Source organism: Micromys minutus, assembly GCF_963924665.1.
Source record: "Micromys minutus genome assembly, chromosome: 12".
NCBI classification, from domain to species: Eukaryota; Metazoa; Chordata; class Mammalia; order Rodentia; family Muridae; genus Micromys; species Micromys minutus.
Window position 1 is genome coordinate 50,566,646 of NC_137981.1, and position 27,873 is coordinate 50,594,518.

The 27,873-nt window shown below is 51.3% G+C and overlaps 1 protein-coding gene across 6 annotated transcripts; it reads left to right on the forward strand.

The window, feature by feature from the left end:
- Window positions 1–2,337: 2,337 nt before the first annotated feature.
- On the forward strand, window positions 2,338–27,818 carry SORBS3 (sorbin and SH3 domain containing 3). 6 transcript variants are annotated; one of them, XM_080925942.1, is made up of 22 exons: window positions 2,338–2,401; window positions 2,912–3,058; window positions 7,086–7,230; window positions 7,462–7,579; window positions 8,896–9,089; window positions 10,696–10,759; window positions 14,118–14,156; window positions 14,570–14,663; window positions 16,132–16,222; window positions 16,417–16,503; window positions 16,595–16,648; window positions 17,300–17,386; window positions 17,855–17,916; window positions 18,439–18,581; window positions 18,812–18,861; window positions 18,946–18,992; window positions 19,169–19,283; window positions 22,576–22,701; window positions 24,335–24,643; window positions 25,352–25,464; window positions 25,696–25,802; window positions 27,619–27,818. In XM_080925942.1, the coding sequence occupies exons 2-22, from the start codon at window positions 2,955–2,957 to the stop codon at window positions 27,678–27,680; spliced, it is 2,211 nt and encodes a 736-aa protein (XP_080782068.1). In that variant the 5' UTR covers window positions 2,338–2,401; window positions 2,912–2,954; the 3' UTR covers window positions 27,681–27,818. The 6 variants fall into 6 exon arrangements, with proteins under 6 accessions (XP_080782068.1, XP_080782064.1, XP_080782063.1 ...); XM_080925938.1 differs by lacking the exons at window positions 2,338–2,401; window positions 2,912–3,058 and adding an exon at window positions 4,758–4,821; XM_080925937.1 differs by lacking the exons at window positions 2,338–2,401; window positions 2,912–3,058 and adding an exon at window positions 4,828–4,924.
- The last annotated feature ends 55 nt before the right edge of the window (window positions 27,819–27,873 follow it).

The following is a 27,873-nucleotide window of genomic DNA, read 5'->3' on the forward strand; positions in this document are numbered from 1 at the left end:
AAGGACGATAACCCAGAAAACAGTCTTTACAAAGCACACAAACATGTTCAACGAGAGTCATTCAACAAGTTCTCATATGATCTGGGAAAAGCCAGAAGCCGGAAGGGAGTTGATGAAGAGCTGCACTACCAAGCTGAGAAGTACCAGAGCAGCCTTGGAGTCCTTTGCAAAGCAAATGGATCCCAAGGGGCTGGGAATTCACAAGAGCAAATAGGCATGGCCGCACAGCTTGTGGGTGGAGATAGGGAAAGGCTGGGGCCCTGGACAGGGGCTTGGACAGATTATGGCAACAGAGATGGAATGGCTAAATCTTGGTCTGCTAGATCCAAATAGCAATGTTGACAGCAAATACAGCCACACTGTGCAATTTTAAGATCAGAAAAATGAGCTCAAATTCTTAACTGCACAAAAGCCAAGTGAGCATTTTATGTTCTGTTACCCCAGTGACATCTTGCGTTAACAGTGGCCTTATCCCTTAGCTAAAGCCCCAGTGCGATGAGGTAATGTTTGCCCTTATTTACAGAGTCGTGGGAAGCTGTTTCAGAGCCTAGGAAAGAAGGATGAGACACTGAGTCACACTGACCCCTGCTAGATCGAGATCTAATCCCTACTTTGTTGTCTGCTCTGGGTAATTAGAAGGCTTCACTTCTCCTCCTCCTCCTTCCTCCTCCTTTTTTTCCTCCTCTTCCTCCTCCTCTTCACTTTTTAAAAGATCACAACTCTTAAGATTTTATTTGCAAAACTTACTCTTGATAGTGCATTGGTCACTTAGAGGTAAATTGAGTCTTACTGCTGATACATCATAGAACTCAAGGAGGGCAGAAGACAGGATAGCCTTTGTCTGGATACCAGCACTCTGTCGTGGTACCCTCTGGCCAGCCAATCAGCTCTCTAACTCCCTTATCTCCATTTCCCTGAGCTGGGATGGAAGGCTGAGGCAGACCTAATTTTCCAGGCCCTGGTTCTTTGCCCTTGTCTGTGGCTGAGGTGACTTGGCTTACATCCCCTCTGAGGTCATCACTCTGTGAAGTCTACTTTCTCAAGACATGTCACCTACTTGCTCCTTTCATCCTTTGTAAGAATCGAAGGAAGCCTGTCTTGCTTGGTCCTTCTCAGGCTTTCCTGTCTGGCCATGGCATCTGTTTGTTTACCCACGGAAAGGAATGCATGGTGGATGGGATGTCAGTCAGTGTCCAGGCCTCCTGGAGGACAGGCTGGATAAACTGGGCAGGAACTGAATCTTTTTTTTTTCTTTTTTTTTTTTTTTTTTTTTGGAGTTTAGATGCTGAGAGCCATGAGATGCCCGTAATATGTGTGCTATGAAAATATTTGTGCAAAGCAGGCTGAAATCTTCAGCCTCTTGTTCCTGTGGGGTTTTACATACCTGTCCATGCTACCTGCTACTGGACCTGGCATTGACCTGCCTTGACCTGCCCTGAGTTTTTTATTGTTTTTGCTTCCTTTAGAGTTCTCCACTTTGCAGTGACTGAACCAAAAAAAAAAAAAAAAAAAAAAAAAAAAAAAAAAAAAAAAACACACAAAACAAAACAAAACCTCAGACTTCCCGATAGGCCAGTGTGTAAGAGGGCCCTTGGAGCCCCAAAGTGGGTCACCTCCCTTTCATCCCTTGCTTGCCCCTGTTCTCATGAGTGGTTGGCATATGTGGGGCCATTGATAGAGCTTAGTTGGCAGTACTGCCAGAGATGCTGGAATCAGGAGATGGCCCCAGGGATGAAACAGAGTCGAGACCTTGGTGACTTGGCTCCAGTTCCTCACTGCTGGGTTGGTTACAGACTCTAGAAGAGTCTGTGAGTTCTTGGCGACTTCCCTTCCAGTCTGTAGAAAGAAAACACTCTTCTAGCAACACAAATGAAAATGGACAAGAAAGCCTACCTCAAGAATGTACTGAAGGTTGTCCTAGGGAAGGAAATAGCAGGTGCTTTTCTACCGAACAGGGAGGACGGGCATCGGAGGAGATGTCCATGCGACTCATCCAAATAAATGGTAGACAGTCCTCAACACTTAATCGGTAGTCACTTGACTAATGGTACTTTGAGTTGGTGGCAGGGGACAGAGTACTATGGGGCTGAGGGGTGGGGAATGTGCATAGGACAGAATTGGCTGCCTGGGGCTGGGTGGGGCTCCCGGTGACTGGAATCAGATAGCCAGGAAAAACAGAGCAGTTACGTAACTGTGTTTACATGGGCTCAGGTGGCTGTGGAGGCCACGGCAGTCCTTGACCCAAGGCCATGCTGGAGGTGTGCAGGTAGCTGACTAAAAGGGAAGGAGGTCCCTCTTGAACAAGAGGGCACGCAGGAGAAAGCACATGGCATACTGACCAGGGCTGCACTATCTGGGACAAGGTTACCTGGCTCTAATGTGCCACTGGATGCTGCCCAGGGTGAGTCAGGCAGGCAGCAACCAGCTTAAGCTAGAGGGAGGGGTCAGGAAACCAGACACCTGGCTTTCAGTCCAATCTCTGAACCTTGCTACATTTTTCTCCCTAATCTTCTTAAAAGAGGAAGAATTCTCCCTAACTCTGGGCAGAAAAGAAGGGGGTGGGGAGTTATTGAAGTTTTCCTTGGATTTACCTGCTTTGTGTGCCTCCTGTGTTTTGTGAGGCCATCAGAATCCTTGAGAACACAGTAGGCTCCAACCTGAGAGGTGGTAAACCAGCCCAGGCCTGAGTGGCTAAAAAGCTCAGCCCTTCATTGCCACACACCCTCCCCCTTTTCCCCCAACCTGCATTCTCCAAGACTGTTTACTGGACTCCCTATTCCCATAGCGATGGAACTGGTAGCCAGTCCTCAGCTCCCTTGCTCACGCTGTACCTTCTCTTGTGAGAAACAGGAAGCTAGGACCTTTGTCAGCTCAGGCACCTTCTACATTAAATATTTATCTTGGAGTCCAGGTCAGAGCTGTAGAACCTGAGCAGTTCACTGCTGGTGAGGGGAATGGCCAAGATTCCTGGAGTGGGAAGATCATCAGCGTCATCTTTGGACAACAAAGAAGACAATGAATGCGATGTGGCCCTTCTTAGTCCCAAGGACCCTGACAGGTGGGAGAACTTGAAAGAGGGAAATTGGTAGTATGAATAATCCCAAAGGGAAGGTAGAGGCAGCTCCCCTTGGATGGGTGGATAATTCAAGCTTCAGAGAGAGGCAGCATACTGCTGCCTGACCTCAAAGAGGGTCTCAGAGCTCCTCCACTCCTGAAGTACCTTCTTGTAACCCACCCATCTCTCTCCCTTCAGCTTTCCTTAAAAGGCAGGTGGTATTCTCTTAAAAGACTCTTATAGGGAATCTCATTTAGAACCCCCCCACACACACACACACACAAACACTGTGCAGTGTGTAATACCTGCATCTGTTAAAATACCTTATGCATGCGATTCAGAGTCCCGTTGGCAGGTTTACATCTATGGGAACCTGCAAAACTGTCCTGGAGACTCCCACCCATGGAAGCTCTGGCACGCTCAACTCTTGAGCGGTTCTTTGACCTCAGTTCCCTGGGAGGTAGGGGTGGGTTTTGTTTGAGAGCGACACACGTGGGGAAATGTGCAGCTAATGAGATGTGAGGGTGCTAGGGCTTGTGATGTGCTGGGAACCACTAAAACTCAGGGTGGCTCAGGCACCAATCAAACTGCAGTAGGTATCATTTACCATACCCAGCATAGTGGATCAGAAATCATTTTTACTGGTCGTCGATTTGTTGACTACTTGGGTATCCCAGTGAGACACAGGCTACTCCAGGGTTTCCATTGTCAGTAAACATTTGCCCTGGCACCTGGCAGCCAAAAGATTGGACGAGGAGGGGCGGAGGGAGGGTCAGAGAGAAAGGGGAGCCAGTGGGCGGTGCCCTTCAAATCCGCGTCAGCACCGCAGGAACAGCGGAAAAGCAGGATCAAAACAAATGCGGTGAATGGGAACACCGAGACCCTCCTAACCTCATCCCCGCCCAAGGGGCCCCACCCTTATCCTCTTCCATGCTGTGGCACGTCCCGGGAGCCCCTTGCTCATAAGATAGTACACGAGTGTTTGCCAGCGCCTGGTCAGTGCGCTTAGACAGGCACGAACTCTCTCCCCAAGCGGGCGTTGCCTTAGTTCCTGGGCCACCGTGACTTATCTTGGTCCCAGCCTGTCTGCCTCCGGGCCTGTCTCCTGCCTTCTCAAGGCCGAGGGCTGCGTATCTAATTCCGGCTCCACCCGGGCTCTGGCACTCTGGGACCGTTCGGTTAATCACTCCTGCCCTGTGTCCTGGCTCTCGCAGTGCAGCTCGCTTCCCACACCCTGGAAATGTCGCTGGAAACTCTGAGTGGCCCCCGCCAGCCCGCCCTCCCCTTTCTGACTCCAGCTTTGCAGTGGGGGTCGGGGAAGGCATCTGGGAAACCCAGCGGGCTCCCGGGGGACCCTCGGTGGCCCCTCCCGGCACCGCCTCCTGGACAGCTCGGCCCCTTGGGCAAGGGGCCACAGCGTCCCCGTGGCGCGCCGCCGGACAAGGACACTCGCGGGAGTGAGTGAGGGAGTAGCAGGCATCTCCACTTCACTCCAGCACAGCCCGGGCTCACAGTTCAAATCCGAGTCCCGAACTCCTCCCGCCGCTTACTCTCAGGGTCCTGCCTCCCAGCACGCCCCCTCGGCCTCCCTCTTCCTCGTTGGGCGTTCAGCCTGGCCCAGCGTCCTGACCGGTCACGAGGGCCGCGACCGCCCGCACTTCTCCCTGCCCTCTTTCCCCGAGGGCTCGCCGCGGCGGCTCCAGGGATACTCCTGCTCTCCTGGACAGCCCCAATCCCCCCCCCCCACACCTGCTCGTCGGGGGAAGGTAGGTTCAGCGAAGCAAAGGGGCGGGAACGAGGCAAGACACAGCCTGCGCATAGAGCCCCTCCCTCTGGATCCCAGTCTCTGAGGTTGTGCAACCAGAAAAGGTAAATTTGAAAAACTCTGACCCCGTTAGTGGAGATTTATATGGTTTGATAAGACCTGGAAAGGCAGAGAGCAGAGCGTCCCCACCAGCGAGATCTTACTCTGGGATGGAAAGGAGTCCACCAAACCTATAAATACTTCATTCTTCCAGCACTTTGGAGTGGGCTTCTTGAATGCAGGGGCTGTCTGAATTCTGGGAACTTACCAGAGGTGTCGCGACACCTTCTGTTTTATGCTAGACAGATACCAATTTCCCAGGAGGCCTCTGTCTTAGGTTCTGCCTAATGTCTCCAGGCAGCTGGGAGAAAAACCAGGACCACCATCGGGGCCCTATCCTACTCTTGTGTGTTCGCAGAAGTGCCTTTACATGGAGCTCAGTGGGAGGGGAGCAGATTGAGGTATCCTCCGGTCAATAGCTCCTGAAACCAGGTGGTGATGGGGGATTGAATCTTTCTCCCTAGAGAAGACACTTCTGGATTTGTTGGGAGGGTGGGACACAGTGACATTAGGGAAGGAAAGCCTGTCAGCTGATGGGTGCAACTGCTGATTCGGAGGGCAACTTGGCCTCAGGCCAACATCCGAGCAGGGAAGGGTGGCTCTACTGCCAGTGTGCCCAGGGCTTCCTCCGGTCATCAGTCTGCTGGGCCTCACTTTCTCTTGGAGGAAGTCCGAGAGTCAGGAACTGGGGTGTGTTCGTATGGTTGGCTTTTTTGGTAAGAGCTCTAATTGGATCCAGCTGGTGGGCTGCACCTCAACCTCCCCTCCCCACAAAGTCCGGGATTGGCTGGGTCCCCCATAGGCTGCTCAGATGTCAGAAGGAATCCCCACAAATGCAGACCAGAGAGGGTGCTTGCTGCCCCTAGCAAGCCTCTGCTGTACTGTCTGTCGCCTTCCCCTTAGTCCCACAGCCCCCGTGCTGTTCATATGACTGCTCGCTGCACACCCTCCTGCTGACATGCTCTACACTTTATCTCCCATGCTCCTCACCTGATTCGCCCCGCCCCCTGCCCCGTCATAGTCACAGCACTGAATATAGTCTACCACACACAGGACACCTTCTGGGGTATCTGGTGTCCTTTCTTGGAACCTCCACAGACCCCACAGGCACATACAAGCCTGATTCAGCCCAGTCCAAAAAGTGGTGTAAGTTTATTCCACTAGCACCCCATTCTGCCAGGAAGATGAAGAGGTGCAGATCCTAGACCATAGCCCTCTTGGCACTAAATTCCCTTTGTGCCCCTGAACCATGAACTCTCTGTCCTCTTGCGCCCACCTGTGGGTCCCCTTTTGCTCACTTGTCTCCCCAGGGCCCTGGGCTTGCTCCTACTGCCCCTTGAGTGAGGCAGAACCTACTGGCTTGTCAGACATGATGCACTCAGGAAGGACCCTACTTTCAAAGCCAAGCCTGTGGGTGCCGGAGCATTTGTCAGTGTGCAGGAGAGAAACTTCCAGAGCTCAGCACCACCCGCAGAGCAGAAGCAGGTCCTCTGTGTTGTGTTGTCACCTGCTGCTTTGCTTTCCATCCACCCAGCACTAGTCATCTGCACAGGAGGCCAGCGGCAGCCCACGGTGCCTAGATCTCAGAAGTGGCTCCCTGCCTGACAGTGCTCTCCCATGCTCTCCTTGGCCCTGGTAGGGATGAGAGCACTGCTGGCTGCTTTCCAGTGGTCAGCGGGTCGGTGGCCTTGATGTTGACTGCCCTTGTGCCTGTGAGCACGCAGATGCTACCTAGGGCATGTCAGAGGGATGGAAACAGAGTCCTGTGTACTTGGGTCCTCTCTGCTAGCTGCCCTAGTTCTCCTGTGCCTTCCCTCTAGGGGAGCCGGCTGTCCTGGCACAGAGAGCCCCAGAGGGGTGGTCAGCAGGCTTCAGGCCTGCTCCTGGCCAGCCTCCCTATCTTCCTCCTTGCCTGGCTTCCCCTCCCCCACTCCCACCCAGCGCTCCTGCCCCAGGCCTAACAAGCAGTCCATTGTGCCTCTGGGAGTCAGCACTGGCAGCCTGCAGGCGGGTGCCCAGAGCTGCCTGTTTCCTGGGTCCTTGAGCTCCCACCCAGCTGGCCATAATTCCCTCCCACAACCTACCTTCCTCCCCCACCAGTGGGTTGAGTCAAGAGGTCCCAGGCAGTCCAGCCCAGCAAGGCTTTCCCTTCCTTCTTCACTGCAGAGAACACACAAAGGAGCAGCTGGCACATCCCGTGTCCTCCAAACTTGACCCAAGCATGCAAGGCCTCCCTGCTGGGCTCAGCCTGGATGATTTCATCCCTGGCCACCTCCGGGCCCATATAGACGCATCCTCCAGGGGAACAAGGGTGAGTGAACAGCAAGGAGAAAAAGAACACTGACGGGCCAGCAGTTGATGGGGACACTAGTGGACCAGGTGGGGGGAGCAATGGATCGACAGTCTGAAGGACACTCCAGAGGGCCTCCAGGGCTTCCCCAGGAGGCCAGACTCAGGCTATGTCAGGCTGCCATTCCTTCCCAGTGGAACTCCGGTGGACCCTCTGGGCCCTGAGCTTGCTGCTCCTGGCCCCTCCCCACAGGTGCCTGTGATCCGGAATGGTGGCTCCAACACCCTTAATTTCCAGTTTCATGACCCTGCACCCAGGACTGTGTGCAATGGCTGTCCCCCACCCCGGAGAGATGGTTTCCAGCACCCAGGTGGGTCTGCTTGCGAAGATCCGCTCTAAGAACCGTACGCAGGGGCTGGGGGAGCGCCATATGGATGGGAATGGCTCTTTCAAGGCCATGAGAAGGTTCCCCCGGGAACTGTGGATTCAGTTTAGGGTTCTCTGTGATCCTGCAGATCTTGAGAAAGGAACCTTGAAGAGAGAACAGGCTGACACAGCCCTTCCCTCCTTCTTGACAAGGGAAGGACATGGCCTCAGGGGTCAAGGGAACTGTAAAAATTGCATCCTTCCCACCACCCCACACACACACACTCAGGCTTCTCATCCAACCCAAAAGAACACTGGAGATGCAGCTTAAGAGCCTGCCATCTGGGCTCTAAGGTCTCTGAGCTCCTGGGGACCTGTCAGTATAATCCAGCCCTTTGAGAAATAATGTCCTTTACTGATCATTCACCCCCCTGAGTCAGACATTGTGCAAAGGACGTCAGCCATTTAACAAGGAATTATTGAATAGTGGACAACCCTGAACAGACATTTCACAAGCCTAACCCCATCTATATCTAAGCAAAGTCAGGGTGAGTTAAAGGTATCTTCCCAGTGAGGATCCAGTCTCCGAGGTGCTCAGAGTAGATAGGGTTGCATTGAGATCCACACCCTTGACCCTCTGGCCCTGAAACGTGTATGCTACTAAACTACTTAGAAACTAAACATTCTGTGGGAAAGCTGGGGACACGGGAACACATGTCTAGGGAATGAGTTTCTGACCTCTCTAGGGGCTGCTGTCTGTATTCGCTATGTCCAGTGGCACAGACTGGAAGTCACCGTGTCTTTGCTGAAATTACTCTTTCTGTACAAGTAGAAACCGAGGCACCACCAGGGTGATTAATGAGCCCAAACTTAAACAACCAATAGGTACCTAAGCCGGAGTCTAAATTTAAGTCTGTGCCCCTCCAGTACCATCCCCCATCTCCTTTCCCCTGCCAATCCCCTACAGCCCAGATTCAGCCTTGCCACACCCTAACTGGGATGCCCCCAGCATTTACTTCAAGTAATCATTCCCAGCCCTCCTTCTGCAAACTCTTAGGACCGTCCCGGGAAAACAGAACGGGGGCGGATGGACACAGATTGCTCCAAGCAAAGTCCTCTTAAAATCAATTTTAAGTAATAAACAAGCAGAAGCCTGAGGCGCTGCTGCGGACGTGGAGGTTTTTGAGGAGTCTACATCACCCAGCCAAACAAATAGGGAGGACCTGAAACTTTGAACTCACAGGGATTGATGTTCTGAGGAGACAAACTAGGTCAGATGGGGACCCCTGCCTTTCAGTTAATGGTACACTCCTCTCACAGACTCAGCATGGTATCAGACCTGGCCAGGCCCTGGGAGCCGGCCCTCTATGAGCCCTAAGCAGCCTGCCTCCCAGCGTGCCCAGAACTGGTCAGCCACATGGACCAAGGACAGCAAGCGACGGGACAAGCGCTGGGTGAAGTACGAGGGGATCGGGCCCGTGGATGAGAGCGGCATGCCCATTGCCCCCCGATCTGTGAGTCCAGGGCTGAGGGTCACAGACAGGGGGCCCAGAGACCCTCCTAAGTTCTATCTCTATGAGTATAATCGGGTGGGGCACGGAGTCTCATAGATGTTATATGGTACGGATCTCAGAGATGGAAAGTCTTCACCTTAAGAGCTGAACGTAACAGGATGCCTCTCAGTTTCATATCTCAAGCCTAGCACCCATAGGCTAGCTGCCTATTTACCAGCTGAGTGAGCAAGATTGCCATGGGAGGCCGGGAAGGATCCTGTACTCCACATTCCACGGGGGATTACTGGGGCCCTGGCCTTCCTTTGCCTTCTAAGTTGGGCCAGCCATATTTCCTCATAGTCACGAACCCTTCCTGCTTTGTAAGGTCCAGATGTGGCGGGTTATGTGAGATACCCTCTCTCCCTACAGCGTTTCCTCCTGTAGAAAAAAATGTAGGTACAAGATTGCGGATAGCTCGGTTTACAAAGTGCTGGCCATACAAGCCTGAGTTCTCGTCTCAAAAATGATAGATATGTGAAAACATGATAAAAACGTACATCAGACTCCATCTCAGAATGGAGGGTCACCATGCTATACACCGCAGAGAGTCCTTGCATGTGTCGAACTCAGACACAACATACCACATGAAGATGCCACGAAAGGAGCTGGGGAGAAGGCTCTGCGGACAAAGCGTTTACTGCATAACTATAGTAAAGATGGGGGCTACCATATGTCTATGATCCCAAAGCTGGGGTCAGAGGTCACAGGCAGATCAGTGGCTTGCTGGCTAATCGATCCAGAGGAAACAATGATCTCTGGGTTCAGTGAGAGATCCTGTCTCAAACAAATAATCTTATATTTTGAGGTGTAGTGGTGCCTTTAATCCTGACACTCAGGAGGCAGAGGCAGGAGGATCTCAGTGAGTTCAAGGCCAGCGCAGTCTACATAGTAGTTCTAGGCCAGCCAAAGGCTATCTAGTGAAACATTGTCTCAAAAGCAAGATAAGAATAAAGAGCTAGAGAAGGTTCAGTGGTTAGGAGCACTTGTTCCTGGAGAGGTGCAGGGTTTGGTCCCCAGAACCTACCTCGCAGCTCGCAACTCTCTGTAGTTCTGCTTTCAGGGACTCTAATACTCTCCTCTGACTTCTAGGGATAAAAGCAAAACACCCATACACATTAAAAATTTAAAGAAATAAAACAAATAAAAAATTAATTTGGTAGAGGGCTGGCGAAAGTGTTCAAGTGGACAGAGGCAGGCATCATCATTCCTAAGGACCTGAGTTTGATCCCAGAACCCGTATGGTAGCAGGAGAGATCCTGCTCCTCTAAACTGTCCTCTGGCCTCCACATATGTGTGTGGCATCTGCACGTCCCACCCCCTCTAATAAATGAAAATAAATATGGTGGTGTGCAATTGACCCCTGGCCTTCAAATGTACATGCACAGGGGTATGTGCCTGCACGTACGCGGGTGCACACATACATACATACACAGCAGCACCGGCACCCAGCCTCTATAGGGATTTCAAGGTGCCCAGAGTTGGCTTGTCACTGGGGAGGATGGGTGAGTGGGGAGGCCTGAGAAGGGTGGGTGTGCAAAGAGACCTGACTTTAATTTTCTGATCTCAGAGTGTTGACAGCCCCAGAGACTGGTATCGGAGAATGTTCCAGCAAATTCACCGGAAAATGCCAGGTTAGACACCCTCCCAGGGCCCAGTAGACTCCCAACTATCTAGAACTTGTAGGGGGGACAGAACAGGGGATTTCTCTGCTTATGAAATGAAGTTCTTCTGATTTCTCTCTTAAGTTCTCAGGTGAGTGGTCCTGGAAACAGGAAAAAAAAAGTTGCTGCCTCTAATTCCAGCACTCAGGAGACAAAGGCAGGGGAAATCACAGATGTGAAGGCCAGCCTAGGCCACAAAGTGAGACTCTGTTTCAAAAATCTAAAAAAAGAAAGTTGTGGGGTGGGGGGAGAAGAGAAAGAGGAGGTAGGGAGGTGGTTTTTCTGTTCTACCAATGCTTGAGGCCAACAATGGCCTCCAGAACACATCTGAATGTTGTATGTACTAGTTGAAGCTTCCCGATGTCCTCTGGGGACTTCCTGAACTTCTGGTTAGGCTGCAGCACCACCCGAAGCATTCGTCCAAATGCAGCCAATCCTGAGCTCCACTGAGCGCTCTCGGGCCATCTGTGCATTGAGTCAGTCCTTGCCTATCTCCGAGGACTTCCTGTGTTCTGAGCACTGCTCTAGAAAAATGCACAATGCACAGATGATGGGAAGGGCTAGAATAAAGCCAGAGGAGGCTGGGGAGTGGCCAGTTCAGCTAGGCTGAGACCTCACCCAGAACAGAAGAGGCAAGGACTCTGTGAAGAGGCCCTTGAGCTTGGCCCAGAAAGGGTGGAGAGGAATGTGCCAGCAGAGGGCGCTCCAAAAACCCAGAGGGGAACACACATCTGGAAATCCTGGACTAGGAGTAAGAGGGGATTCAGGGTAGGAGTCTCAGTCAGAAGGGTCATAAGTCAGGTCTTGTGAGGCTTTGGAGATTCCTATCTGAGCAGCAGAGTTCTAACAAAGAGGGCTGGGAGGATCTCCCACACTGCTAGACACAGAAGAGATGGTGGGAACAAGGGCACCAATTCCCCTGATTAGCAAGGTGGGGGGAGGGGGGCATCATGAAAGCTCTGCTCTTATCCAGTCTGTATCTAGCAGTGACTCGGTCCAGGGCAGTGGGCAGTGGGATGGGAAGGGAACTTCAGGGACATTCCAAGTGTGGCACTGGAATTTGCTATAATGGGGAAGAAAAGCATCGAGAGTGAATTTCAACCTGAGCGAGTTGAAGGATGGAGCTGCTGTTTGGCCTCATTTAATCTTTCAGACAGGGTCTCAGGTATTCCAGGCTGGCCTTGAACTCACCATGTAGCTGAGACTGACCAAAAGTTCTCAGTCTTCCTGTCTCGGGGGCCATGGGAGTGTGCCTGGCTTGGGTGCTGACATTCTTTAGAGATAGGGAAGACTGCAGAGGAAGCAGGTTTAAGAGACATTTGCAGCCTGACAGGGTGGCACATGCCTTTAGTCCCAGCACTTGAGCTCAAGGCCAGCCTGGTCTACAGTAAGTTCTAGGACAGCCAAAAGTAGAAAATGAGTCCTCGTCTCTAAAAAGCAACAACGAAAAGGCTTTTGGTTTGCCAGGCATGCCACATCCAAGGGGAACAGGCATCGAAATGTCCTGGGCTAGGTCAGGGGCGAGGTCTAAATTTGCACATGAACTGTGTGGGGTGATCAGTCTTAGAGAGTGCTGATGTATAGCTTGACCAGAACTAGAACCGCAGGAACAGACAGCCCTGTCCTTAGAGAGTGGCTCCCTGCAAGAACAGGTCCCTTGTATAAAGCACCATATCCAAAGTCACAGACGTAGGGCCCAATGGTGGTGGCTCACTCAGGAAGCTGAGGCAGGAAGATTGCCATGAGTTCTACGCTAACTAGGATACAGTGTAAGGTCCTATGACTCTGTGGGTGAAGGCTTCCAAGCCTGACAATCTTCAAAACCCACATTGTGGAAGGAGGGGACTGCTGTTTGCAAGTTGTCCTCTGGCCCTCATACATATGTTATGGCACACATGTTCACATACATACATACATACATACACACATACACAAAAGAAATGTTTCTAAAACATGAACAAACAACAACAACAAAAAAAAAAAAAAAAAAAAAAACCCAAAAAACCCTGAAGGGGCTGTAGAGTTAAGTGCCTGCTCTTCTATAAGACAAAGGTTCAAGTCCCAGTCCTTACCTGGAAGCCCACACTCTCTGGCACCCTCTTTTGGCCTCCATGGGAAACCAGGCATACATGTGGTTCACAGACATGCATACATATAAAATATAAAATAAATGTAAAAGTATGATAAATGTGGGTATAGTGGTCATATCTGTATATACCTGTAGACACCCTCTCGTAGACCTTACAGTGTCCCCCAGATTACTTATATTTAATACAAAGTAAATGCTGTATCAGCAGCTACATATACACTATATTGTGTTGTTTAGGGAATAAAGACAAGAAATGTTTTGTGCACATGTGTAGTGCAGAAGTGATTTGTATTTTCAAAGAGGGCCTAGTTGGATCCGTGGATATAGACCCTGTGGAAACACGGCTGAATGTATTTGAAAAGCTTTGAGGCTAGCCAAGGTCACACAGGGAGATGGAGAAACAGTCTTTAGGACTGAGGCCCCTGGCATGTGGGTTCGGAGAAGCTCCTCTGAGGCGAGGAAAGCAGCTAAGAGAGACTGGAAGTGCTTCCTCAGAGAGCCAAGGAGAGCCAAATAGTCTCCCTGCTGCCAGATGAGAGAACAGAGTTTCAGAAGGAAGAGCTGTGACAGATGCTACCACTGAGTCAAGCTAGATGATCCTGAGATCCTAAGTCAAGAGAGCTGACCATAAGGCTGCATGCTATGGAGGTCCGGAGTCACCTGGTTACTGTGGCTGGGGCAGCTGTGGCGAGCAACAGGCCTGCCAGGAAAGCGGACTGGGGGCTAGAGATATGGTGGTATGGTTGCTGTGAGGAAAAGCACCCGGCATCAGAGGGAGGTGGAGGCAGGCTCCTGAGAACAGTGCTTGTGTTTTAGAACCTCTTATGGCCCCTCCTCCATCTCAACCCCTGAAAGTCCTCAACACTGGAGGCGTGGGACTGGGCAAAGGGAGAAGTAAGGCATTTTAGAAGGAGGGAAAAGAGGCTGGCATGGCCAGCGCAAGCCTACAGAGGTCAGGAGAGGGTGTGTGGGGGAATAAGCAGGAGGGCCTAGAGGGCGTGGTTGCCGCCCATTTGGCTCTCCTGGGGCTAAAGGCTGCCAGAGGCAGGCCTTTCAAACCCTCCCAAGGGCTGCCTTCCTAATTCCTTCCCTCCCTCAGGACATTCTTCAGGCCCTGACTCAGCCCTCAGTCCCTGCTCTAGGCAGAAGGGAGGCTGGGAGCGGCTGTGCAGGCTCCTAGAGCAGCACCCTGTCCTTACTCTGTGTTCCTTTGGTGACCCAGTCCTTTCTGTTCCCCAGACCTGCAGCTGAACTGGACCTTGGAAGACCCACCCAAAGGTGAGGGGTGTGGGTCCATTGGTTGGAGTCTGGAGACGTGTGGGCTAGGCTTGGGGGCTTCCTGGGTGGTGTGATTGAATGCAAAAGGGTTTTAAGGAGCACCTCTGGGAACATTAAGTCCCCTGATAGACAATAAGTATACCTTCACTGTGCAAAGAGCCTCTGTTTTCCTCTCTGTTCACCAGGTTTCCCTGGGCCTCTCTTTTCTTATCTGTGAAATGGGGATACCACCTGTCCCAAAGATGTTTTGAAGAGTGTTTATTGTAGATCTCTTGGGACAGTGCCCATGTAACTAGCCAGGAATCATTCTCCATCCCTGTGGGCCTGTTATCCAGGTGTTAAAATGGAGGTGGATATCAGAACCTAAAATCACTTCCCAACACTAGTCCTTGTCTGTCTTCATTTGTCTCCAGTGGTTTCCTCACGTGCCTCTTCTGCAGACCCCAGGCATCCAGGGCCCCAGCAAAGACCTGCCTCCAGATCGGGCACAACTGGGACTTCTAGCAGGTGAGCTATGACCAAGGCAATGTAGAGACTAGTGTCCCCTTGTGGCCAAACCTGGATAACCTGGGAGTGGACAGGAAGCACCACTGGGCTCCAGAGGTGCTTAGAGGGGCTGCAGAGATTCCAACTCACAAGGATCAAAGATAGCCAGAAATAGACCCACTTCTGCTGTGCATCAGAAGCCAGACCCTCCCAGATCTAGAGAGCATAAACGATGTGTGTCCAGGGCACCAGGGATGGGAGCTGTTAAGGACAGCTTGGACATGTGGCCCGTCCTCTTTAAAAACTGAAAGAAAACCTACAACATGGGTGATCCCAGTTTTCTGTCAGACTGTGGCTCAGACGTGCCCTCCAGAGAGGGAAAAGGAGAAATTCCTTCCCTTGGGTTAAGTATTCAGGGGTGCCACACCGTGGGGACCTGGAACTCTGCTTTATGATAAGGTATATCCACTGCATGTGCCTATATGGGCTAGAATTCAGTTCACTAGTACAGCCATCGCTGACCTGTGTGGCCTTGGTCATCAGTGAGGTAGTGACAAAGTCATTCGACCTTGAGCTTCAGTGTCAGTGTCTCCATCTTGTAAGTAGGGGTGATGGGTAAGTCACTTGTAAGTGACTAGGAGGATGGAGTGAGCAAGCGTATGCATCTTGCATTGAGATTGGCATATAGCAAGTCTGCCAACATGCTAACACACAGGCTCCCGTATGAGAGCTTCCTTCTATCGCAAACAGCACATTCCATTCTCATGATCACCTTTTTATTATAGAAATGAGAACAGGCTCATAATTATAGGTGATGAATCCTCATCCTGTGGTCAGACATGCCATCATTTGATAAGCTTCATTCAGTTGTTCTGGACTAAAACCAGAGGCTGGAGTATGAAGTCCAGCCAAGAGAAAACCCCTAGAGAAGAGTTAAGGGGAACAGGGCACCCCAGTGACTGAGGCGGCCACACAGGTTTTATCACTTTACCCAAGCCCCATGAACCTGAGGCTCAGGGACATGAAACAATTTCCCCAGGTCTCCTGGGTAGAGAGAGATATTCCTAGGATTTCTTTGGAATTGTTTGTAGTCTTACATTCTGGGTCATGGTTTATAAGACCCAGGCTAGAGCAGCCTGCAAGCCAGCTGCACAGGTACACACTATACCAAACATATGCAGAATACTTTTGTCCAAGGTCGTAAGAGAGATCCTGGCTATCCATGGGGTGATGTTTGTATAGGCCTTCTGCTGGACTTCCTTGCAAGTCGCTCCCATTTTACCGGTGTTGAGCCCAGGGTTCCATACAACTTGTCATAGCGATGAGGTCTATGGCACAACTTCCACAGCAAGTGAGCAGGAAGGCTTCCTCAGTGGGAGTGAGGACAGAAGTAGAGAAAGAAGCACAGCCCCTTCTCCTTTGGTTACATTCCCATCCCAGGTCTCCGTTTTCTAAGAGGAAGCTTAAATGGTGTTTTCTCTTTCTTCAGAAGAAACTGGAACCACTCTGAAGAGTCATCTAGAAACACCTTTAACTATAATCTTGGATCATCCTCTTCAGGGCTTCGTCCCCCAAATCAGGTAGATCATTGTATTCCCCAACAGCATCCTCAGATGCATGTTCTCTGGCCATACCCATCTGCTGACACAGCACAGATGATTCCCTGATTTCAGCTTCTATACTTAATAAGGGATCCGTGGGCATGTCAGGAAGACCTGCCTTTAGGCTCTAGATGTCCCTCCACTCAAGCTAGTGGCCACCCACATTCATGCAGGTGCCTAGACATCGAGAGAAAGTAGAGAATGTCTGGACAGAAGACTCCTGGAACCAGTTTCTGCATGAACTAGAAACTGGGCATAAGGTGAGCATATTAGCAGGACTGGACACTCCCCTCATTTGGAGCCTGTTCCAAATGGGTTCATTCCCTTTGACATACCCTTCCTACCCTACAGCCCAAGAAACCCCTGGTGGATGACCCTGTCGAGAAACCTGCACAGCCCATTGAGGTGAGTGCAGATGGGATGGGGGGAAGAAATCAGGGTCAACAGTAAACAAGAGTGACTCTGGGTCATGTGGTCTCAGTAGCCATGGATAGAGGCCATAGATTCGAGGCTCCAACTTGCCCTAGGCCAATACATTTTCAGCTCTATCCCTAGCACCAAGGACAGTGCCTGGATGCAGTAGATGATTAATAAACACGCACACACTAATATAGATGCTATCAAAGGTACTCATGAATTGGAGCTGAGCTCAGCCTGGTAGAGTCCTCTAGGAAAGAAAACCTGTAAGCAGAGAGTGGGGCAGGGAGAGTGCACTGAATATGCCAGCGTGCACCTGCTCTGCTCATTGGAACGAGTGGGTGGTGGTTGCAGCAAACCCGGGCCATGAAAGGCCATGGAAGCCAACAGAAATGAATCTGGCAGGCCCTTGGGTTCTTAAGAAATACTCCCCACCCCCATCCGTTTTCCTCCAGAATTAAAAAGGCCAGTAAATACTAAAGCACGTTTGACACCCTGGAGTCCTGGGTTGGGGACTGTGACAGGAATGAGGTGACACCTTCCCATTAGCCTTGAACCACGTCCTGATGCCCCTCCCTGAAGCCTGCCCCTGACCAACCTCTAATAGAGTGCACTTCCCAAGAGGATTTTATTCCCCAGGTCCTTCTAGAGAAAGAACTGGCCAAGCTGAGTGCAGAACTGGACAAGGACCTGCGGGCCATTGAGACCCGCCTGCCGTCCCCCAAGGTACTAGTTTCAGGAGGCTTCTAGAAGGAAGGCTTTAGCCACAGCAGCAGGGGACAGAGGGAAGCAGGGAGAACTAGAAACTAGAGACCTTGGGCGGACTTTAAACCTTATCCGATCTACAAAATACTGGGCGTCGACTTATTAAGTGACCCTTGAGAACCCTTCCTGACCAACTCTAGCTCAGTGTATCGGCTCCGGGGCCCCCACCCTATCTGACCCCGCCCCCAGTCGCAGCCCCAGGGACCCCAAGACCCGACCCGGCCTTGGCTTCCCGGGCCAGGCCTCCTTCCTTGGCGCCTCCTCCCTGCGCGAAGGCTCGCGGCCGCCTCTAGGACCCCGCGTCCCCGCCCCTCTCCGGCCTCCTTCCCTCCCGAGCCGCGAACTTTTCCGGAGGAGGTGGCGGCAGTGGCCTCGGTTGCCCTGTCCCCGGGGTCCTAGGCTCTGATCGCGTCCGGTGTCCCTGCGCAGAACTCTCAGACTCCACGACGGCCCCTTGAGCAGCCCGGCTCGGAGCAGCAGCCCACGGCCCGGTGAGTTGTAGAGGCGCCGGCCGGAGCAGAGGGTCTGTTCCCGGGGGAGGGGACGTGGCGCGGGCCGGGAGAGGGGGCGATGGCCCTGCCCACGGTGGAGGACGGCCGAACCTCGGGGGAGGGGCCTGAAGATCGGATAAGTGCCTGGGGCATCCCAACCACACCTCCACAGGGGCTTGTCTGTCCCCTGAGGCCACCTGTCCTAAACCGAGGACTCTTAGTGGTCGTGGCGTTGGCAGCAGCGTTGGAGGTGGGTGGTGGGACCTGAGGCCCGGCACTTCCCGCGTTTCCTCGGGGCGGCCTCCGCCTCTTCTAACCCAAGGCCTCACCCTTCCCGGCCCTCTGGCTGCACGGGAAATAGAACATCCTGTTGAAAGCCCCGGACCTGGGAAGTCGCCTTGGAAGTCAGGGGACGGGCTGGGGGTAGCCAGAGGGCCTGGGAGGTCAGTAAGATGTGCCGATTAGCTCTGAGGGATGTAAAGTTTCAAACAGCTGACTCTGTCCCTGCCTCTGTCCCTGCAGTCTGTCCTCAGCCTGGAGGCCCAACTCACCGCATGCACCTTACCTCGGTTCCTCCCGACCCCTGAGCCCCCACAGAATGGCAGATGGAGGAGGAAGCCCCTTTCTGGGACGTAGAGATTTTGTCTACCCTTCCTCAGCCCGAGGTAAGACAAATCTTGTTTTTGTTGGCCCTGAATGGCGGCCTACTGGTTCTGGAAGTTCTCTTACAGCTAAGCTATGTGGTGCCCCAGGAAAGGGAGGGTGGGGCCCAGGAAGGTCACAGAGCCCCTTGCTTCCCTGTGCCTGACCTGGGGGGGGGGAGGGGAGCATAAACCATCCCAACCCGATACCCTCAGACATGACCTCCCCAAGCTGAGGTGGTGCTTCTCCACAGAGCCTAAAGCCTCTGAAAGGAGTAGCAGCCCTGCGAGGAAGGAGAAGAAGGTAAGAGAGTCCCTAGGGTCAGGGAGTGTCTGGGCAGGTCCCTGTCTGTCTGAGGTAGCTCACTTGATTTCTCTCTTCTCCCAGAAAAAGGCTGCCCGGCTCAAGTTCGACTTCCAGGCACAATCCCCCAAGTAAGTGGTTTTCCCAGCCCTTCCCCCTCCACCCTGGGCAGTCTGAACTGTGAGGGTTAGTTAGGGAAGGGCCCAGGCTTCAGTGGGCAGAAGGCTGGAGGAGAGGTGGTACACTGGGCAGTATTTGAGGGAGAAAGTCTCAGGTACCAGGCGCTGTGCACTTCTCTCCCCTACAGGGAGCTGACTCTGCAGAAGGGTGACATTGTCTATATCCATAAAGAAGTGGACAAGAACTGGCTAGAAGGAGAACACCATGGCCGGCTGGGCATCTTCCCAGCTAATTATGTGGAGGTGAATGGGGAGAGATGGGTTGGGAGAAACTTAGAAATTGCAGACTCCAGTTTTCTTGTAAAATGTTGAGAGGGCTCTGTGCTATTTCTCTCGAATGTCTTTGGCCCTCACATCACCTAGTCCAGGGCTCAGTCTGCCTCCCAGCCCGGGGTGGGGGGGTGGGGGGATGGGGAATGAAAAGATCTTACCCAGAAGCCACCACTCTATTAGGGCTTTAGATTTTAGCTATCAGACTCCATCTTTCTATCCTGGGTTCAACTAACCAGAACACAAACCGTGTGACAGTTGAGCTGCAAATGTGTTACCTGTTTGTTCCCAGGAAGTGATAATTGTCTCACTTTAGGGATGGCGATTCCATGCTAAGTCAAAAAGTGGTGTCTCAAGGAGACCTATAGGCTTTTTCAAGTATCTATGCCTTAATTTGTAGCAAACTAAACCTCTAGCATAAAGTTGTTCATAATATACCCTTGAATTTTAAAGATATTTTTTCCTTAGGGATAAAAAAGAAAAAGGAAAACAATGTGTATTCATCATATATTATTATATAACAAATTTTGTGAGCTATAATATTTAATAAAATAAATAAATTAATAAAAATTTATTCTTGACACTGGAGAGATGGTTCAATGGTTAAGAACATTGGCTGCTCTTCCAGGGGACCTGGGTTCAGGTCCCAGATGGCAGCTCACAACTGTCTAACTCCAGATCCAGGGAATTTGACAACCTCACACAGACATAAGTGCAGGCAAAACTACCGGTGCACATAAAATTAAAAATTAATACATTATTAAAAATATATTTAGTCATATATGTGGGTGCAAACCTGCTATGGTGTGCATCTGGAGTCCAGAGCACAAATCTGGGGTGTCAGTTCTTGCCATCCACCGTAAGGCAGGCTTTCCTATTTGCTACTGCTCTGCTTCTGGCTTTTCTGTGGGTCCTGGGGTCTAACCCCAGGTCATAAGGCTTCTACCCTCAGTGAGCCTCCTCCCTGACATCACCTTTCTTCCATGCTCATGATGTAATGGTTGTCCTCAAGAGTGAAAGTTTAGCCTTTTCTTTTTTCTTTGACAAGAGTGGCGTAGCAGCCCAGGCTAGCCTAGAACCACTATGTAGTCCAGGCTGGCCTCAAGTTTGTGGTTATCCTCCTGTCTCGTGGTAGTTTAGGTAATTCATAATAACAGTATTCGATACTGTAAGTTTTCCTCTAGACAGTGTTTTAGCTGCATCCCACAAATAGAAGCAAATAAATAAAATAAAAATAATTACTTTTCTTGTTTTGGTTTTGTTTTGAGATGGGATCTTATTATGTAGCCCTGGATGGCGTGGAACTCACTATGTAGACCAGGCTGGTCTTGGATTCACAGAGATCTGCCTGCCTCTGCTTCCCAAGTGCTTGGCATCAAAGGTGTGCGCCACCAGGACTGACCAAATTGTGATTATTATTATTATTATTATTATTATTATTATTATTATTACTACTACTACTGTTCTTATTGTTTCTGTTAACGTACACTGTTTCCTCATTACCCTCATGATGTCTCTTTGATAACTGGGTAGGCTGTTGTGATTCAGGCTCTTGGTTTAACAGGTATTACAGATTCTGTCCACCCATACATTCATCTCTGTTTTCAGACTGAGTACTAGTCCAGCAGTCATCTACTGCTTAGTGTGAAATGGTTGATTAGTTTATTGATTTTTATGAACAGGGTTAACCAAGCAAACATGGGGGTTTAGAGCCCTTGGTGGGACCAAAGGGAAGGAAGGACCAAGAAACTTCAACCAAGGGCTACTTGGCCCTCAGCAGTGGTAAAAGATGGGATACATTAATCCAAGTTTAGTGGCACATGACTTTAATCCCAGCACTTGGGAGGCAGAGCCAGATGGATTTCTGTGAGTTCAAGGCCAGCCTGTGTTACTTAGCGAGTTCCAGAACAGCCAGAGATATATAGTGAGACTCTGCCCTGAGAAAACAAATCAAATAACATCATCAACAACAATAACAATAAATTCTCATCTTCAGAACAAGTTACTCTGCAGAGCCCTTGAGAGAGGAGGAGTTAGATTCCCTGCTATGGAGAGGGAGAAGGGCCATGGCTAGGAGACAGAGATGGTGACTCTTCAAGATGGTGGGCTTCTTCCTCATCCTCCTGACAGCTTCAAACACGGGCCTAGTAAGCCCTCGTTTCCCCCAGCAGGCCCTGCTGATGAACTGGTTCAGTAAGGTCAAGGCCAGGACATGTTATACAACAGCTGTGGACCAATCAGACATTCTAGCTTTTTCAAACTGACCAACCCTAAATTAGGAGAGGAAGAGGAGCCTTCTGATGCTTAAACCCCAGCCCTCAGAAGAGAGCAGACTTTTCAGCTTCCCTTGCAGAGGGTCTTTGTCTGTGGGTCTGCTGAATGTGTTTCTTCAGCCCCCAAAACACCTTGTGACTGTGTTTGCTGCTGTCTGCGGTGCTTGATCTTTCTCCGCTGCTGCCTGGTGTGCTCAGGGCTTTTCCTGCCTTTTAATTCTTTAACTAGCAGAGAAAACAAACTGACCAAGACCTCTAGACTGTCTGTCTTAGTCATTGCCCTATTGCTTTGAAGAGATCATGACTGAGACAACTTTTATGGGGTCTCATTTACAGATTCAGTCTTCGTTCATTGTCATTGTGGCAGGGAGCATGGTGGCATGGCCCTGGAGCACTGGCTGAGAGCTACATCCTGATCTAAAGGCAGAGAGACAGACGCACAGAGACAGAGAGACAGACAGAGGCACACAGAGACAGAGAGAGAGAGAGAGAGAGAGAGAGAGAGAGAGAGAGAAAGAATATGAATCACTAGTTTCACTAGGCCTGGGCGGAGCTTTTTTCAAAGCCCACCCCTAGAGAATCACTTCCTCGAACAAGGCCACACCTCCTAATCCTTTTAATCTTTCAAACAGTGCCACTCCGTGCTGACTAAGCATTCAAATATGCGATCCTGTGGAGACCGCTCTTATCCAAACCACCCTTCTGTATCACCTTCATTCACATCTGTGGCCCATATCTGTAGCTCTGGAGTTGGACTGGCTTCTATCTTTGCATTCACCATCCTGCACTGTCCCACTGCATGTTACTCCACTGGGAAGTCTTCCTCCAGGAAGCCTTTTAGGATGCCCCATCTCTCAGTGCCTGCCTGTACTCACACTGCCACCTGCTGGGCTGTATCTGGTCAGCGTGTGGACCTGGGCTCCGTCTTCCGGAAGCATAGGTGTGTATCCGGTTGATACCTGGTCTGAACCTTTCTCACACCTCCCCTTCAGGTTCTGCCTGCAGATGAGATTCCTAAGCCCATCAAACCGCCAACATACCAGGTCCTGGAGTACGGAGACGCTGTAGCCCAGTATAACTTCAAGGGAGACCTGGAGGTGGAGCTGTCCTTCCGAAAGGTGAGGCCAGGCAGGGCGGGGGTAGAGTAGGCAGGGAAACACAAAGGAGATCCCTCAGAAAGAAACGGACATTTCTAAAAAATGTCAACTGCGCTCAGAATTTTCATTTTTTCCAATCTCTTGGACTAGGTTATCCTTGATCTTTTATTTTTAACCCCAGTACTGGTGACTGAACCAAGGGTCCTGTCACACAGGGCAAGTGCTCTATTACAGCCCTCATTTTATTTTTAATGTTGAGACAGGGTCTTGCTAAGCTCCCCAGGCTGGCCTAGAACTCACTGTATAGTCCAGGCTGGCCTTGAGCCATTTAAAAAAAAAAACGTGTATGAATGTTTTGGTTGCATGTATGTGTGCAGTGCCCATGGAGACCAGAAGTGAGCCTCAACCCCCTGAAATAAGAGTAGTAGATGGTCGTGAGCCACATATGGGTGCTGGGAATGGAACCCTGGTCCTCTGCAAGAACACCAGATACTCTTAACTACTGAGCCTCTCTCCAGCCTGAAGGCCCTGAGCTTTTGATATTCTTGCTCTAGCCTCCCAAATAGCTGGAGTTCTAGGCCTGTGCCATGGCTTGACCGAATTTATCCTATTTTTGAAATTATTGAACAGTGTCTCAGTCTGTCATTCAGATTGGCCTAGAATTCATGGCGAAGGCCAGGCCAGCCTGGGATTCCCAGAAATCCTCCTGCCTCAGCTGCACAAATACTCGCATTTCAGTATGGTAGGAGCCATCATGCTTGACCTTTAATCATCTGGATGAAGATCATAATCTACATTCTTAAAGGACTAGAGATAAATTTTGTGCTCGAAGGGTACTGTATCCAACATGAGGCCCTGTGTGTGCACATACATGTGTGTATGTGGTTTCCAGGATGCTACTGACAAGCATGTTTTGTGCTAGATTATGGTGAAGATAGTTTGAAAAGTTTCTTCAAGATGAGGAACTGCCTTCCTTTGATTGAATTTGGGGGCAAAGGCCATAGATGCCTGTAGTGAGTACCCCTAAGAAAGGCTGGCTCCATAAACAGGCAGGAAAGGAGGTGGGGTGGGTGGCTGGGCAGGAGAGAACTGGGCAGCGAGCGGTGGGGACATCCTTCTTAGAGTAGCCTGTTGACGGTTCTTTACCAAACTCCATCAGTTTGTCTGCCCAGGACTGAGTGGTGACTTGCTAAGATCTGCCCATTGCTACTTAAAAGGTCACCTTTGATTCTCATACACGGTCTCATAGCAACAGCACTGGTTGGTCATCTCACTTAACACAGGAGGAAACCAAGCTTAGAGGGGCAGAGCAGCTTGTCCAAGGCCACATGGCTCAGACTTGGCACTGGGGAATTATAATTGGGGTTTGTAATTAGCGACTGGAGGTAGGGATTGATAGTGTTGTGAACTTTGTCAAGGGAAAGAGCTGATCCAAATTCAGCACCTCCTGCTCTGGGAAGAGCTTAGTCATCTACATGACTAAGTTCCTGACTCCTCTTTTGTTGTAGCTGTGTGATCTTAGATAACCCGCTGACCCCTTCTGAGCCTGCATGTAAAGTGTTTGGGCCTGAACAAAATGACCCAAGTGAGCTACCCTCAGGGGTGTGATGCCCAAGAAACCCCTGCTGACAAGAACTTCTCTCTAACCCCTCAGGGGGAACACATCTGCCTGATCCGCAAGGTGAATGAACATTGGTACGAGGGACGCATCACGGGCACAGGACGCCAAGGCATCTTCCCTGCCAGCTACGTGCAGATAAACCGGGAGCCCCGGCTCAGGCTCTGTGACGATGGCCCCCAGTTCCCTGTATCACCTCACCTAACAACCACTGCTCATCTAGGGAGCCACCCCCACCCCTCCTCAATACCTGTGGACCCCACTGACTGGGGAGGTCGGACCTCCCCTCGACGCTCTGCTTTCCCCTTCCCCATCACCCTGCAGGAGCCCAGATCCCAAACCCAGGTGAGGTGGCCTGCTTCTCACACTGCCTTCCTATCCTCTCACTGGTCTACACTGGGAATCCTTCCTGAACAGCCTCCAGAGAAGCAAGAAGCTGGGCAGAACTTAGCATGACCCCATCTTGCTTTGGCCCTAACCCCCCTGAGGTTGTCCTGATCTTTGATCCTTCAGCTCAGAGAGGCATGGGCAGGTCCAGCTGGGGGTAGCAGGCTGGATCCTCCAGGACCGCCATATTTTCAGTGTAGATCTTTAGCAAGGTGGCTAGGTACGAGGGCTGTGGTATTTTCCTGCCCTGCAGCTCACAGGTAGAGCCTTCACTCCTTGGGTTTAGTCTCCCCGTGTAGAAAAACTAACAGTTCCCACTGTGGGAGACGACTGGCGAGGTAGGTTTGAGCAAAGGTGTTTGGCAGTCCTTCGCTGTGCTCTTGGCCCTGGGTCCACATGTTCACCCAGCACGCCTCTCTGAGCAGGTACAGCTGCTCCTGGCTCTTCCTTGGGCCTGGTTTGTCCTTGCTGGTGCTCAGAAGTCCAGCCACTCACGCTGCATGGGGCTTGGGCCCACATCCAAGTGCTGCTGTGTGAGCTAGTCAGAGTGCACCTTCTTGGACCTGGGAGCTTTATGAAAAGGCATTAAAACTGCTTCTCAGGCTCTGTGGGACCCCAGTCTACTATTTCTAATACCTCTTCCTTATGCCCCTTCTTTCTTCCTAGAACCCCCAGAGTCTCAGTACCCCTGGACCAACCCTGTCCCATCCTCAGGGCACTAGCCAGCCCATAAACCTGGGGCCCTCCTCCCCAGGCACCACAGAGATACACTGGACTCCGTGAGTACCAGCTGGGGTGGGGAACTTGCCTTGGGAGGGGGTTGATGGCTGGCAGAATCCCGGGTCCTACCATAACTCACCTATAGGTTGGGGAAACTTCCAGGTAGAGCTAGTCTTTTGGTGCTTCAATGATAGGGACAGGGCACCGGAAGTGACAGTTCTCCGCAGAATTGCCAGCAGGTCTGGGAAGGAGCCCAAGGCCTCTGGCTGCCATGCTGACATTTCCCACAGGTACCGGGCCATGTACCAGTACAGGCCCCAGAATGAGGATGAGCTGGAACTTCGCGAGGGGGACCGCGTGGATGTCATGCAGCAGTGTGACGATGGCTGGTTTGTGGGTATGTAGCCTGTGGAGGGGAGGGCTGGCCAGAAAGAGTGATCTTAGGGTCTTCCTTGGGATTTAAGTGGCAGTGCTGAATCAGTAAGGATTCATAGCCAACACCCCCACCAACCTTCTGAATTGTCCTGAAGAGAGAGAGGCACGGCCTAGGGGACCCTGCCTCAGTTGTGTCATCGGTGATAGAGTCACACTTGGGACAGAATTCCCAACTCCCAGGCCCCTGCTTCTTCCCTGGGCATACCACCAGTGTCCTCTCCCCTGCTCCCACCCACACCCACAACCTGAGAAGCAACATAAGATGTCAGCCTGCCCGACCGTGGTGGCACACGACTTTAATTCCAGCACCCGGGAAGCAGAGGCAGGCCAGTTCCCTGTGAGTTTGAGGCCAGCCTGGTCGACTTCAGGACAGCCAAGGCTATCCAATGAAACCCTCTCTCGAACCCCACCCTCACTAAAACAGATCTCAGCCCTTCATTACTGGCCTAAGACATTGTACGTCAAGGACTTAAGACCTAAAGCCTCATGCTGATCTTGTCTGGTGCCAGCTGACCCACTTGCCAGATTCCCCCCCAAACTGGGCAGACCTTGTATACTCTTGGCTTCAAAGGCTAGGCCAGGCTAGAAGCCCTGACTTCTAACAAGTAGACTTTGGGCCCAAAGGACTGAAGTGTGATCTGGGTAGAAGAGGTCAGCGGCTCGGTGCCAGGTGTGCTTCTAATACCACGGGCGTTAACGGTTCTCACTGTTTTACTCGTGCCTTGTAGAAAAAAATTAATCTCAACCAACGCCTTAAATTGTTCAGTTCCCAGATAAAAGACACAACACAGTAAGCCTCCGACAGCATAGAGCTGGGAAGAGATCTACCTTCTAAGCTGCTGTGTCTACTTCCCTATCAGTCACCCCGAGTTCCAACTTGCCATGTGGGCAGCTCTCATGGCCAGTCCTCACGATCCCTTACCCCATGGCGTCTTCCTTTTCTCCTCTCTCTTCTCTCTGGTGGTCCTACCTCTGACCCCAAGCCCGGGGAAATGGAACCCCACCTACCTCTCTTCTGCCCAGCTAGAGGCTGTAGGCATCTTTATTCAACCAATAGTTTTAAACTAAGGAACAATGTTACACAGCATCCCCCGAGGGCAACCAGTCCTTGAGGGCCAGTATTTAGTATTACAATACATAGCCACAAGCCAACCGGAAGCAATCACACCTTTGCTTCCGCATTTTCTTTATACCACATAGGTTTTGTAGACTTCTATAGACAGGAAGCAAAAGCACCCTTTCTGCCGCAGAATGGAGAGCGGCTTGTACCTGTGCCCTCTGATACTGGTATCCCCTAGCCGTATGTGGACAGTTACATGTGGATTAGTTAAAAAGATGGAAAATAAAATTCCTAGCCCCTTCTTCATACTAGTGGAGTATATTTCAAGTACATTCCCTTTCTCACCCCAGGACCCATGCTTGGCGTGGGGAGGGGAGGTCTTAGCAAGCCAGAAGCCAGTTCTGCCCCTAGGCATCCCAGTAGCCATCTTTAAAATGAAGGTGTTCTGCTATATCATATCAGTGGGTTCCTCCCCGTAGGAAGTCTGTGATTAATCATCTCAGTTCCTGGTTTTTCTCAAAGAAGCCTGGAGTTCGTGCTGGGTGCAGAGTTGTCTTTGCCTCCAACCGTTGATGGCTGGCTTAGAAGCACAGCTTTGTTGTACCGCTAGGGGGCATGGATGAGGAGAGGAAGTCAAGCCCTTTCTCTGCGAACTTGCAGCTCCAGCTATTGTCAGCGGAGGGCGCTCCCTAACCCGCGTAACGTCGTCTTTTTTCAGGTGTCTCCCGGAGAACTCAGAAATTTGGGACATTCCCTGGAAATTATGTAGCACCGGTGTGAGTGGTCTCCATGGCAGTTTGGAGCCAACGAGGATCGGGTGGGGAGCAGTAGCATTATGGAAGGCAGAGAGGCCCTCCTTATCCTCCTTCCCCCAGGACCTGTGCTCCCAGCTTCTGCAGAGACCCCAGCAACTTTCCCTCCAAGCCTCCTTGAAGTCCCCTGGACTGATTCCCACCCGCAAGTCACAGGCATT